This window comes from Staurois parvus, unplaced genomic scaffold (genome assembly GCF_062004578.1).
Source record: "Staurois parvus isolate SC_StPar_1 unplaced genomic scaffold, SC_StPar_1.0 ptg000818l, whole genome shotgun sequence".
NCBI lineage: Eukaryota > Metazoa > Chordata > Amphibia > Anura > Ranidae > Staurois > Staurois parvus.
In genome coordinates this window covers 11,349,811-11,362,953 of record NW_028318614.1, presented here as the reverse complement: position 1 = coordinate 11,362,953, position 13,143 = coordinate 11,349,811, and the positions used below count along the sequence as shown (strand labels likewise).

At 43.4% G+C, this 13,143-nt stretch overlaps 1 protein-coding gene across 1 annotated transcript in view; it reads left to right on the top strand.

Moving 5' to 3' along the window:
• Positions 1-1,811: 1,811 nt before the first annotated feature.
• Positions 1,812-13,143, top strand: part of SIGIRR (single Ig and TIR domain containing) — a 48,155-nt gene continuing 36,823 nt past the window's right edge. The window contains exons 1-2 of the mRNA XM_089655061.1: positions 1,812-1,920; positions 2,477-2,531. Of these exons, the coding sequence (XP_089511187.1) occupies positions 2,525-2,531 (7 nt within the window). The 5' untranslated portion in view covers positions 1,812-1,920; positions 2,477-2,524. The remainder of the gene's footprint in view (positions 1,921-2,476; positions 2,532-13,143) is intronic.

Genomic DNA, 13,143 nt, shown 5'->3' with positions numbered 1-13,143 from the left:
GTTTGAGGACTCCATGCAGGTCATGTCCTGGTTGTGATTCAAACTGAGGACCCTACTGTGGCGAGGCAGAAATTATAACCACTAAGCCAATGGCTTGCCTCTGGATGTCAGATATTGTATGCATACTTACATCGAGCCAAGCTGGCCCAATGTAAGAATGAAAAAACAGAATTTAAAGAGTCCAAAAAAAGGGACAACTGAAAAGAAAAGAGGGACCCAGGGATTGAGTTCCAAAAGACTTGTGGTATATACCTCTTGCACAGCATACTATAACCAACCAAGTGATTAAAAGGGTGACACAATGAACCTGACTGGTCATGGTGTACAGATGAAATATGTCTCCCTCCAAACGGGGGACAATCCTTCCAGATGAGGGACAGTTGGAGGCTTTACACCAGGGATGTTAAACTGGCAGCCCTCCAGCTGCTGCGAAACTACAAGTCCCATCATGCCTCTGCCTTTGGAAGTCATGCTTGTAACGGTCAATCTTGCAATGCCTCATGGGACTTGTAGTTTGGCAACAGCTGGAGGGCTGCCAGTAATTAACATTGTATAGTTCGGACTCATTCACACAGGGCAATTTGATATTGGGCACGTTTTACTCGCACGGGGATGTGCAGGTGTTGCAAGCATCTCTTTGTCGTCAGTCCCATAGTTGTCTATTGGGACCCAGCAGCTGCACGGACACAATGAGGGAGATGTACTAAAACTGGAGTACTCAGACCAGGGGTGGACTGACAACTCATGGGGCCCCTGTGTCCTTGCCCAAACTCAAAAAAGCCTATGAAAAAGGTACCAGGGGCATCTCATGGGGCCCCCTACTGACCCCGGGCCCTCGGGCAGTGCCTGAGTTTCCAAATGGTCAGTCCGCCCCTGACTCAGACTCTGGTACAGCTGTGCATGGTAGCCAATCAGCTTCTAACTTCAGCTTGTTCAATTAAGCTTTGACAATAAAATCTGAAATCTGATTGGTTCCTAGGCAGAACTGCACCACATTTTGTAACCTCCAGTTTTAGTAAATCTTAGATTGTAAGATCCCAGGATCAGGCCCTCCTAACCCTCTTGTATTGTTGCTGTATTGTCTCCCGTTACATTGTAAAGTGCTGAGCAAACTGTTGGTGCTATATAAATCCTGTATAATAATAATCTTCCCCGACGTGACATTCAGACTGGAGTGGGTGCATGCTCCCAGGGTGAGTTCGAGGACACGATCTGTACCCACACTGATGCCATTTTAGAAGCAGAGGCTGTGCCCATGCAGCTGTTGTGTCCTGATCAGGGGCGGACTGACCATTTGGAAACTCGGGCACTGCCCGAGGGCCCGGGGTCAGTAGGGGGCCCCATGAGATGCCCCTGGTACCTTTTTCATAGGCTTTTTGAGTTTGGGCAAGGACACAGGGGCCCCATGATCCCCTATTGCCCGGGGGCCCCATAAGTTGTCAGTCCGCCCCTGATCCTGATAGACATGAATGGGGCTGCCCGCATGAGGATGAAAGGAAAACATGTGCGTCCCCATGCGGGTAAACACATGGTCCTGCATGGGGCATGGATCAAATTGCCGTATGAACAATCCCATATACAGTATGGATATAATTATAATGTTACATCTAGTTAAATAAAAGAAGCAGTAATTATCATGTTTGACCTTTGTATAACTTTTGCTACAAATTGGGGTGGAGGACACAACCATGATGAAATGTGGGGAGTATCTGTGGAGAGAGAGTAGAGGGATGAGGTGTCATTGATAAGGCAGTGTGTGTCCATAGCATACAGGGGAAGCTCCTCCATTCAGTATACTGTATACAGGTAGATTAGAGAGATTACTTCCTGCTTCTCCTCCTCCTCCTCCCCCTGCTCGTGCTCCTCCTCTCACAGGTGATGTAGGTGCAGGCTTGGAGTACATTACAGACGAGATCAGTGGTAAGTAATAGATGTGTGTCTCTACTTGGAACTATTTGGGGTGGTACTGTCTGCGTGTTTCTCCCTTGAGCTCTGCATTTCCCGGGAAACTTCTGAATTGTCTGCGTCTCTTTCTCTGTCCATTGCTTTCCTAATACACCCTGTGCATTCTTTCCATGCCTTGATCGTATGTCTGCTTGCAGCTTTGGAGTTGTCATGTGTGGACATAGTAGAATGATATAGTAGAATAGTCTGTTTCTGCCTCTCCTGTCCATTGTATGCAATGTGCTGTGAATGGCCTCCTATCTGTCCTACAAATTTTGCTTCGGTTGCGAAACATCTCAGGGTAGGGTGGCAACGGTGAAAGTGGATTCTTGGCTGAGTGCACCTGGAATGTTTGTGTGACCTTGGGCTGGTCACATTCCTATTATCTCTTTTTTTGTGTTTTTTTTGTTGTGTAATCAAACACATGTGTTTAGCGTTGCTTTTTGTGTGTCCAGACTGGATTTTACTGTCACCATTGATATATATATGTCATGGGTCTTGGTGTCACATGCTCTTTTCTGTCTGTCAACAGCACTGGAACTTCCCCTTGTGAGAGATAAGCCAGTGACGTCCCAAGAAAATGACTGGTGAGAATTGGCACCCAGTTACATTTATACTTTCTGCATGGCCCTGGCTCACGCTACACGCTACATGCTTATTGCTTTTACGCCTATATCTATGCCACTGATTTCACAATGACCTTGCTTTAAAGAGGAGCTCCACCCAAAAGGGGAAGTTCCGCTTTGAGTCTTTGTCCCCTGCTCCCCATTAAGGATTGGTGCCTTTGAGGGCGCCTTTGGGGAGCGGGTAACCGAATTTGACAGATACCCACTCCCACTTCAATCGCCCAAGCAATTGGAAACGGAAGTTGTCCTCGCCCCCTCCATCCCCATAGTCTTTTGAGACATTTGACAGGTCCCAGAAGACAACGGGGCCATTCACAGAGCGCAGAGCTTTTTGCGAATGTGCAGTGGGCACCCGGCTGTGAAGCCGCAAGCTGTCACAGCCAGGTGCCCACACTGAAGATGCCGGCACCAGGGAGAGAAAACGGCTGATGAAACCAGCGGTGGTAAGGACATCGCTGGACCGAGGGACAGGTAAGTGTCTGTATTATAAAAGTCAGCAGCTGCTGACTTTTTTTCTTTTTTCAGGTGGAACTCTGCTTTAACAGATTGTCCGCTCAACACTCCCAATGCCCCATACACACGGTGAAAATATCAGATGAAAAAAAAAATAGCTTTCGGAGGGATCGTATGTTAGTCTGATCTTTAGTACAAAGCTTTTGACAGCTGATCACAACAGTGCATGCGACAAGGACAAGCACAAAAATGTTTCTCGTACAATAAAAGAGAGAACGATTTATATTTAATCAGTACAGTATTCGTCCAAAAAAAGTGAGAGACCACACATGCTTGGAAGCAAAAGAATACATTACAATACAATACATGGCATCACTTCCGATGTTGTAATCTGTCGTACAAGAATTTTCGTAATTTAAAATGGTAGTAAAGGCTGAAGGATTTTTACCTTCATGCATTCGGTGCATGAAGGTGAAAAACCTTCTGTGTTCAGCTTCCCCAGCCCCTTCTACTTACCTGAGCCTCATCGCGATCCAGTGATGTGAATGACAGCCTCGGCTGCCCCAGGTCTCTGCCTCTTCATTGGCTGAGACAGCAAGCGGGAGCCAATGGCTCAGTCAGTCCGCCAATGAGGAGAGAGAGGGGGCAGGGTCAAGTCACAGCTCCGTGTGTGAATGGACATACGAAGCACTGGGTGCTCCCATAGCAAGCTGCTTTGTTGTGGGGGCGCCCGACGGACAGGAGGAGCCAGGAGAGCCAATGGGGGACCCGAGAAGAGGAGGATCCAGGTTGCCCTGTGCACAACCACTGCACACAGTAGGTAAGTATAGACATGTTTGTTATTTTACGAAAAAAAAAATGAACCTTTAGAATTGCTTTAAGTAACCTCTCACAAAAAATGTTTTTGTACGATAAAAGAGAGAACGATTTTCATTTAATCAGTACAGCATTCGTCCAAAAAAATTAAGAGACCACACATGCTTGGAAGCAAAAGAATACATTACAATACATGACATCGCTTCCGATGTTGTAATCTGTCGTACAAGAATTTTCGTAATTTAAAATGGTAGTAAAGGCTGAAGGATTTTTACCTTCATGCATTCGGTGCAGACCGGAGGAGCCAGGAGAGCCTATGGGGAACCCGAGAAGAGGAGGATCCAGGTTGCCCTGTGCAAAACCACTGCACACAGTAGGTAAGTATAGACATGTTTGTTAGTTTACAAAAAACAAAAAAAATGAACCTTTAGAATCGCTTTAAGTAACCTCTCCATTTTTGATATGAGACTAGCATGCAAAAAAAAAAAAGCGCTTGCCCATTTGTCCAATATTCTCATCATGTGTACCAGGCATTAGTCTTTGCTACAATCTACAAAAGATTTGGCCAATTACAGGGATGACCTATGTAGGCCACAGAGTATGCAATTGTCTTTCAGTGTTGAAGCACTATTGTGTCCTGCCAGCAGGGAATCTTCCCTGCCAACAGAAAACAACAATTAGTATTGCTAGCTATAGCTGGCGGCACTAATAGTTTGGGGAAACCCAAACAGGCTGTTTGTACACAAGTCGATCCGTCAATCGACTTATGAGCAACCAGGGTGCCCCATACATGGATTGAAATTTGATCCATGTATGGCCAGCTTAAGGCTTGGTTCACTCCTATAGGTGCAACCAAGCTTGGGTATGCTTCTATGTGTTTTTTGTGCTTTCCTGCATATTGCATGCAGGGCAGCCCATTGATTTTAATAAGCTGCCCTATGCGTGAGAAACTCTTTTCAAAAAATGTGTCACGCTGAACCTCGTGCTGCAACATCATGTGGTTTGGGGTTTGTGGAAACGTGCGTTTGCAGATGCGTGGAGGTGCCATTAACAATTAATGGCATCACTGCGTGTCTGTTAAAGGGCAGCAGGTTTCTCTGTGTGCCGGGAAAGCGCGAGATTTTGAGCATATTCGCAACATGCAAAGATCTGAACTTAGCCTTCTGACCAGTTCAAATATTACACACTGACTGTCCGGACTGTACAAAACACAAAGGGGCAATCATACATGGACCACCTACATGCTCTAAAAGGGCCCTCTTGCAGTATCATCTTCTATTCTGGTTATTCAATACCTGAATAAGTGACTTCACCCCTTTCTGCTTTATGTTACCTGTTATGGAGGGCTAGCCTCAATGAACATAACTGTCTAGTGAATCCAACATTGACTTACACAGTTAGTCTGGCTGAAAAAAGACAAAAGTTCATCCAGTTCAAAAAAAAAAAGTTATAATCCTATACCCACAGTTGATCCAGAGGAAGGCAAAAAAAACCCAGCAAAGCATGATCCAATTTGCTCCTGCAGGGAAAAAAATTCCTTCCTGATCCCCCGAGAGGCAATCAGATATTCCCTGAATCAACTTTACCTATAAATTGTCTTGTTGCGATTCTCTGTTCAGGTGCCACAGCTTGAGCCCCGCACCACCATCCTCTGCTCTGTTGTCACCGGGAGCCCAGCTGTCACTAGATTCAGGCAGACGTCCCCCGCTGATGTGTACCAGCTCTGCCCACCAGCCGCTCTATGTCCCTGCTTTTGCAGCCTCTTGGAATATGTGGCTTGGATATCCCAGGAGGCTTTAAAGTGGAAAAGACATCATTCTCGTTAGGTGAAAATGGCGGCTGGGGGGTTGGAGGGACTAAAAGAAATTTTAAAAGGCTAAGTAAGAATATTGTGTTTTTGTCATCATTGAGAATGCAGTGGTGCCCAGTGCATCTATTGAGTGAAGGTCCCATTGAAAGTGGAACTAATCTCCCGAAAATACTCACCCCCCACCTTGCAGCGATGTGTTGGTTACTTCCCTTGCTGGCTGCTGTCATCTTCTCCTTTGGCTACCTCTAGGTGCTGAGTTTTTGGCCTTCATGATTGGCCAGTTGGGGGGGGAATGTCATCATGTGAATGGGAGTCAGACAGCACAGATTGATTGTGCTAAAGACTGCAAGCAGGCAGGTATATGTGTTATTGAAGAAGAGACATAGCGGGGTTTATTTACTAAAGCTGGAGAGTGCAAAATCAGGCTCACTTCTCCATAGAAACCAATCAGCTTTTACTTTTAGCTTGTTCCATTAAGCTTTGGCCATAAAACCTGGAAGCTGATTGGTTTCTATGTAGAAGTGAGCCTGATTTTGCACTCTCCAGCTTTAGTAAATAAACCCCAGCATGTCCCTCCTGCATTAAAGAGCTGCATTCTCACAGTTTGTTACAAATTAAAGTGTTACTAAACCCACAACAGTAAAATCGGTCTGTATATGCAGTAAAGCGTGCTTGTTATACTCACTCTGGAACCTAAGGGGTTAATCCTCAACATTGTGTAAAAAAGGATGATTGATCCTTTCTTCCACAGTCCCCAATCCAATTGCTGATAGAACAGAGCCTTGGGGGCAAGCTGCACATGCTCAGTTTGGTGTGTATTGCTGGATGTTTTTTTTTTTCTCTTGGGACAGTGCATGTGTTCAGCACAGGGCCAATCAGCACTGTCCAGACAGAGGCTCAGAGGTCCTGCAGCTTCATAGGACAGTCAGAGGAGAATGAAAACTCCTCCTACAAGCTTTAAGGTATTTAGCAGTTTATATTTACTAAACTAATTGCATTTCCATGTTGTGTGTACTGTGGGAGATCAGATATAGTGAATGCAGGATCCTGGGTTTAGTAACACTTTAAGTTTAGTTACGCTTTAAGGGTTCTGGTAATTGTTGTGTATGGGCACTTTATATTTAGCCATATACAGTTGCAAGAAAAAGTATGTGAACCCCTTGGAATTACGTGGTGTTTTGCATGAATTGGGCATAAAATGTGCTCTGAACGTCATCTAAGTCACAACAATAGTTGTGTAGTATTATGTTCAGCAGACTGTGTTCTTCTATTGTTGTGACTTAGATGACGTTCAGAGCACATTTTATGCCCAATTCATGCAAAACTCCACGTAATCCCAAGGGGTTCACATACTTTTCCTTGCAACTGTACGTAAGATCCCAACCCAAGTACATAGCCAAATTGTATGGTCTGGCCATTCAGCAGATTATACAGGTAGAAGATGTACATAATGAATATGCAATTAGATATGTCCATTGTGCAATAAGATAATAAGCTGGACAAGTAACAGTTGGTGGAGATTTGTGATTGTTCTATGTAGGACTCAATTTTCTAATAATTAGATCTAATAAAACTTAACTGGGCTCATGACCTTTGTAGGGCTGCCTAACATGTAATAAAAGAGTGTGTTAAATGGTTTATTAGGATTGAGTTGCATAATGAGGAGGTAAGCGTTCCAGCATTAGGTTAAATATTTGATGATTCTCCATAGGATCATAAAATGACAAAGAGGAAGCTCACAGCTATCTGGCAATTCCACCATTAAAACCTGCAGTTCCCCAATCCTGAATACGTGTCCATAAAACACAATAAATGCATTGAGGGAATTTACTGTATATTGACAATACCAATAAAAGATTGCAACCAATCAAGAAGGCCCATCCCTTCCTTCTGTTAACTGTTATACATGTTTTCACATGCCTGCCTGTTGTTGGGGTTTTAGGACTTCTTGATGTGTTGCATCATCAGTGAAATGATAAAAACAAACCCATGACTGCTACAGTGGCCACAGGTTTGTTTTATTTAACCACTTGACCTCCAGAGGATTTACCCCCCTTAATGACCAGGCCTCTTTTTGCTACTTGGCGCTGCACTAATTCAACTGATAATTGCGCAGTCATGCAATGCTGTACCCAAACGAAATTTATGTCCTTTTTTTCACACAAATAGAGCTTTCTTTCGGTGGTATTTGATCATCTGTGCGCTTTTTATTTTTCACGCTATAAACAAAAAAAGACCAAAAATTTTGAAGAAAAACAATATTTTTATTTTCAGCTATAAAAAATATATAGTAAAATCAAAGTTGGTTATAAATTTAGGCCAAAATGTATTCTGCTCCATGTTTTTGGTAAAAAAAAATCCCAATAAGTGTATATTGATTGCTTTTTGTGGAAGTTATAGCGTCTACAAACTATGGTATAAATACTGCAATTTACGCCATTTTTCTGCTATACAGCGCTGCGCTAGTTTAACAGACAATTGCGCGGTCATGCAATATCGTACATAAATGAAATTTACATTCTTTTTTTCCCCACAAATTGAGCTTTCTTTCGGTGGTATTTGATTGCCTGTGCGGTTTTTATTTTTTGCACTATAAAAAAAAAAAAGGTTGACAATTTTGAGGAAAAAAAACAATATTTGGACTTTTTGCTATAAAACATGTCCAGTAAAAAAAAATGCAAAAATCAAATTTAGTCATAAATTTCTGCCAAAATGTATTCTGCGACATGTGTTTGCTAAAAAAACCCAATACGTGTAAATTAATTGGTTTACGTGAAAGTTATAGTGTTTACAAATGGCGGGAAAGATACTGGGATTTTTAGCGTTTTTTTTTATACTGATAATGGCGGCGATCAGCGAATTATGGCAGCGATCAGGGACTTATGGCAGCTACCAGCGACTTATGGCGGGACTGCGGGACTGCGGCGGACATTTTGATATTGGGGGGTACTGACTTGGGGTCACTGACATCCCCAAAAACACTAATACAGTGATCAGTGCAAAAAAAAAAAAAACTGACACTGTACTAATGGCAATGGGGAGGAAGGGGTTAACTTTATTTAGCAGGGAAGGGTTATAGGAGTGAGGGGGAGTGTTTTACTAGGGGGCGGGGGTGTGTACTGGGCGGGACAAGGCTGATCAAGAAAGAAAAACTGTTCTTTCTCGATCAGCTCATCCTCGAGCTGTCAGGGAAGTGACAGACAGCACAGCTACTGCAGCTGTGCTCTCTGTCACTGTTTGCCGCCGATCGCCGGGACATAGCCGCTAAGGAGCGGCTGTGACCCGGTGACTGACATCTGTGGCAGAGAACCGCGGGACAAATAGGGTGGCGGCGCGCCCCCTATTTGTTTACAAAACACACGTCTTAAAACGTGGTTTTGCCTGCGAGTGCCGCTCTGCCGCTGTATATGTACAGTGGCTGGGCGGCATGCGGTTAAAAACAATATATCAAAAATTTGTGTGCTGCCAACTGTTGGTACAAAAACACAAAATGTGTCAAGCTGCTGTACACACGTATTATGTGTGTACCCATAAACAAAAATAAATAAACAAGTGAAAAAGTGTTGCGCTGCTCAAAAACTTCATATATGTAACAAACAATAAATAAATAATAATGAAAACAGCCCCAACGTGTGTAAGTCCACACAAAAGAAAAAAGAAAAAACTCTTCAGGAGATCCAGATGGAGAAAACCATCTTCCTACTGGTGACTGCACCCACAGTTCCAGTGCTGTAAATCTTCAAATGAAGTGCATCACCATAGTGAACATATATATAAAGGTGGACCCTCACCTCCTCGCATGGACCTGTGTAAGAAACAGGTCAAACAGGTATCTTCCCTTCTAGTAATCTCCCCCACTAGAAGAGGAAATACCTGTTTGACCTCTTACTTACACGGGCCCATGTGAGAAGGTGAGGGTCCACCTTTATTTATATGTTCACTGTGGTGATGCACTTCATTTGAGGTTTTACAGCACTGGGATTGTGGGTGAAGTCACCAGAAGGAAAATGTTTTTCTTCATCTGGATCTCCTGAAGAGTTTTTTTTCTTTTTTCTTCTGTGTGGACTTACACACGTTGGGACTGTTTTCATTATTATTTATTGTTTGTTACACATTGTTATGTTACATATATGAATTTTTGAGCAGCACAACATTTTTTCACTTGTTTATTTATTTTTGTATTATTTAAACATGCGGTTTATCAGTTTCACGCAAAAGTGATTCATGCGACTGTACAGCCACCCAATCACTTGCGCACATAGTGTGCTATTACATTGCCACCCCCTCCACTTTCCTCATGGTCCCTGGGCTTACCTGGCTCCTGCAGAACCACTGCAGGGGCATTCAGGATGGCCCAGCAGAGGGAGTAGTTTGGAGGTCCCTGCTCTGCTGAGAATGAACCCAGGAGTGCTCAGCTTTGAGCTCTTCCAGGTTCACTACTGTCAAAATCACCACAAAGATTCTAAACATCAGAACATGTATTCTAATAGATCATTAATGTATCCATAATGGGATATTACCATTATTATACAGTATTTATAAAGCGCCAATAGTTCGCTCAGTGCTGTACATTACAAAGGGGGACAGAACATGTGACAGAACAATACCAATACAATGCAAAACATGAGGGGATTGAGGGCCCTGCTCTTTCGAGCTTACAATCTAGGGGGGGGGGATGGTGGCACAGGAGGAGATAGCTGTGGGGGATGGAGTGGTAGGAAGAGTGGAGGAGGTCGGCAAATTAGCAGGGGGTGGGGTAGGCTTCCCTGAAGAGATGGGTTTTCAGGGTGCGCCTAAAGGAGAGGAGAGTTGGTGATAATCTGATGGGTTGGGGCAGGGAGTTCCAGAGGATGGGTGACACCCTGGAGAAGTCCTGGAGGCGGGCATGGGAGGAGGAGACCAGGGAACTAGAGACAAGGAGGTCTTGTGAGGAGCGGAGTGTGCGTGCTGGGCGGTACTTGGATATTAGGTCAGTGATGTAGTTCGGGGCAGTATGGTGGACAGCTTTGTACGTCAGCGTTAGGATTTTGAATTTGATCCGTTGCGCAATCGGAAGCCAGTGGAGGGATTGGCAGAGAGGGGTGGCGGAGACAGAGCGGTTAGAAAGGTGAATGAGTCTAGCAGCCGTATTCAGGATCGACTGAAGCGGGGATAGCCAGCGGCGAGGCAGGCCAGTGAGGAGGGAGTTGCAGTAGTCGAGTCGTGATATGATGAGGGAGTGGATGAGCTGTTTAGTGGTTTCTGGGGTTAGGAACGTGCGGATTTTGGCGATGTTGCGGAGGTGGAGTCTGCACGAGTTTGTTAAAGATTGGACTTGGGGCTGGAAGGATAGGTTGGAGTCCAGAATGACACCAAGTACTCTGGCCTGCAGGGCGGGTTTGATGGTAGCGTTGTTGGATGTGACGGAGAAGTCAATGGGGGGTGGTGTCCGGGCTTGGGGGAAGACAAGAAACTCGGTTTTGGAGAGGTTCAATTTAAGGAAGTGGAGTGACATCCAGTCTGATATGTCGCTCAGTAGGTGTGTGGTTCGGGCTGAGACCAAGGGGGTGAGGTGGGGGGTTGAGAGATAGATTTGTGTGTCGTCGGCATAGAGGTGGTAGTTGAAGCCGTGAGTATCACTGATATCATACAAGCAGCTGCCCTATTGTGATAATACAACAGCAATTCCAAAAAAATTGGGATGCTTATTTTTTTTCTTAACCACTTCCTGTCCGGCCTATGTACATAAACAGCCGGACGGGAGCAGTGCAGGAGTGGGTTGCCGTTCATAAATGGCACCCACATTTTCAGGTTGTGCACGCTCTCTGGGAGCATGCGGCACCGCAATCCAGTGCTTGGACACAGCGGAACACCGATCGCTGTATGGGACCTCTGTGTGAGGTCCAGATCATGTAATCACTGATTGGCCAATCAGTGATCACGTGAATAGTAGTAGGCAAGATGTCACTTCCTGACTACATTGCTTACTACTTGTGAAATCTGTGAATGATCACAGTGATCACATGGTACAAGGCTATTCACAACAGCCTTGTACCATGTGACAAGCTGTGACCAATCACAGCTCTCACAGTATTTCTCAGTGGCTGCAAGAATGCAGCCAGAGAAAAGAAGAAATGATTGCTTTTACAGCCTTTATGGGTGTAAAAGCAATCAGTGCAAAAAAAAAATTCTTCATCACCCCCCACAAGTAGTACAGTGTCACTATGATGACACTGTACTGCTAGGGTGACTGTATCTTAAAAAAACATAAATAATAATATAAAAAAATAACTAAAAATGTAAAGAAATGTTTTTTATAAATTATCATTTTTGGTTATAAACTAATTTGGGTTATTTTTTTTTACTAAAAAGATAACTGAATAAATGTTGGCCAAGATTTATGAAGAAAGATTATTTATTTGCAAAATTTTATAAGAAAAACACGTTTTTTCAAAAATTTGGGACTTTTTCATATATATAGCAAAAAAATTAAAATCCCAGTGGTGAATAAATACTACCAAAATAAATTTTTATCTGTCTCAAAAAAATGCTAAAAATATGGGTACAGTGTTGCATGACTGCGCAATTGTCATTTAGAGCGTGATAGCACTGAAAGCTGAAAATTGGCCTGGACAGGAAAGGGGTAAAAGTGTCCGGACTTGGTTAAAATGGTACATTTTTAGTTTAAACTTTGGACTTGTTTTCTATTTTCCGTTGTAAATAAAATAATTGCTTATGAGATTTGGAAATCATTGCATTCTGTCTTTTTGTAGCTTTTAAACAGCATCCCAACTTTTTTGGAATTGGGGTTTGTAGTAAATAGAGTTAAAAAAATAAAATAAAAATGTGTAATGAAATATAAAAACACAAAATATAAAAAATGTAAATATTTTAAATTCATTAATAAATAAAAAAGACTCCCCCCCCACTCCTATACACACACACATACAGAGTCACGTACATACAAACCACTATTACCCATTAGACATCCCCAAGCATGTGATGGATAGAATAACTTTAGGGCTATCATTTTATCTCAAGGCTGAACTCCAGGAAAAAAATATTTTTGGACATTTGGAATGTAAAAATAAATTCCCTCTAATAATGGTTGGCCCATGTGTGACTGTTGGAACATTGGGTTAATCTAGTTTCATTCTTCTCAAAAACGACTGTAAGCACCAATCTTCTGGTACTGAGGCTCCTGACAGCTGTCGGTGTGAGGGCCAGGAAGGGGTGGTGTGTTGCGTACTGTGTAATCACACTGTGTATTTTTTTCTTCTAACTTTATTGAAATGTCAAAATGACATTTTATTTATTTCTATGCACTGCAGCTCAGCTGTGGTGCAAAGAAATGGACAGTACACGGAGATGAGTTCTGGTGCATTCCAGGAGAAAAACATACGGTATCCATCCTCCTGCACCGCACTGCTTGGCATCCACGGGCTCCATTGCAGTGTGAACAGAGCACACAGAAAACAATTGTTTTCTGAGTGCCCTTGCAGAGACCTTCAGTGT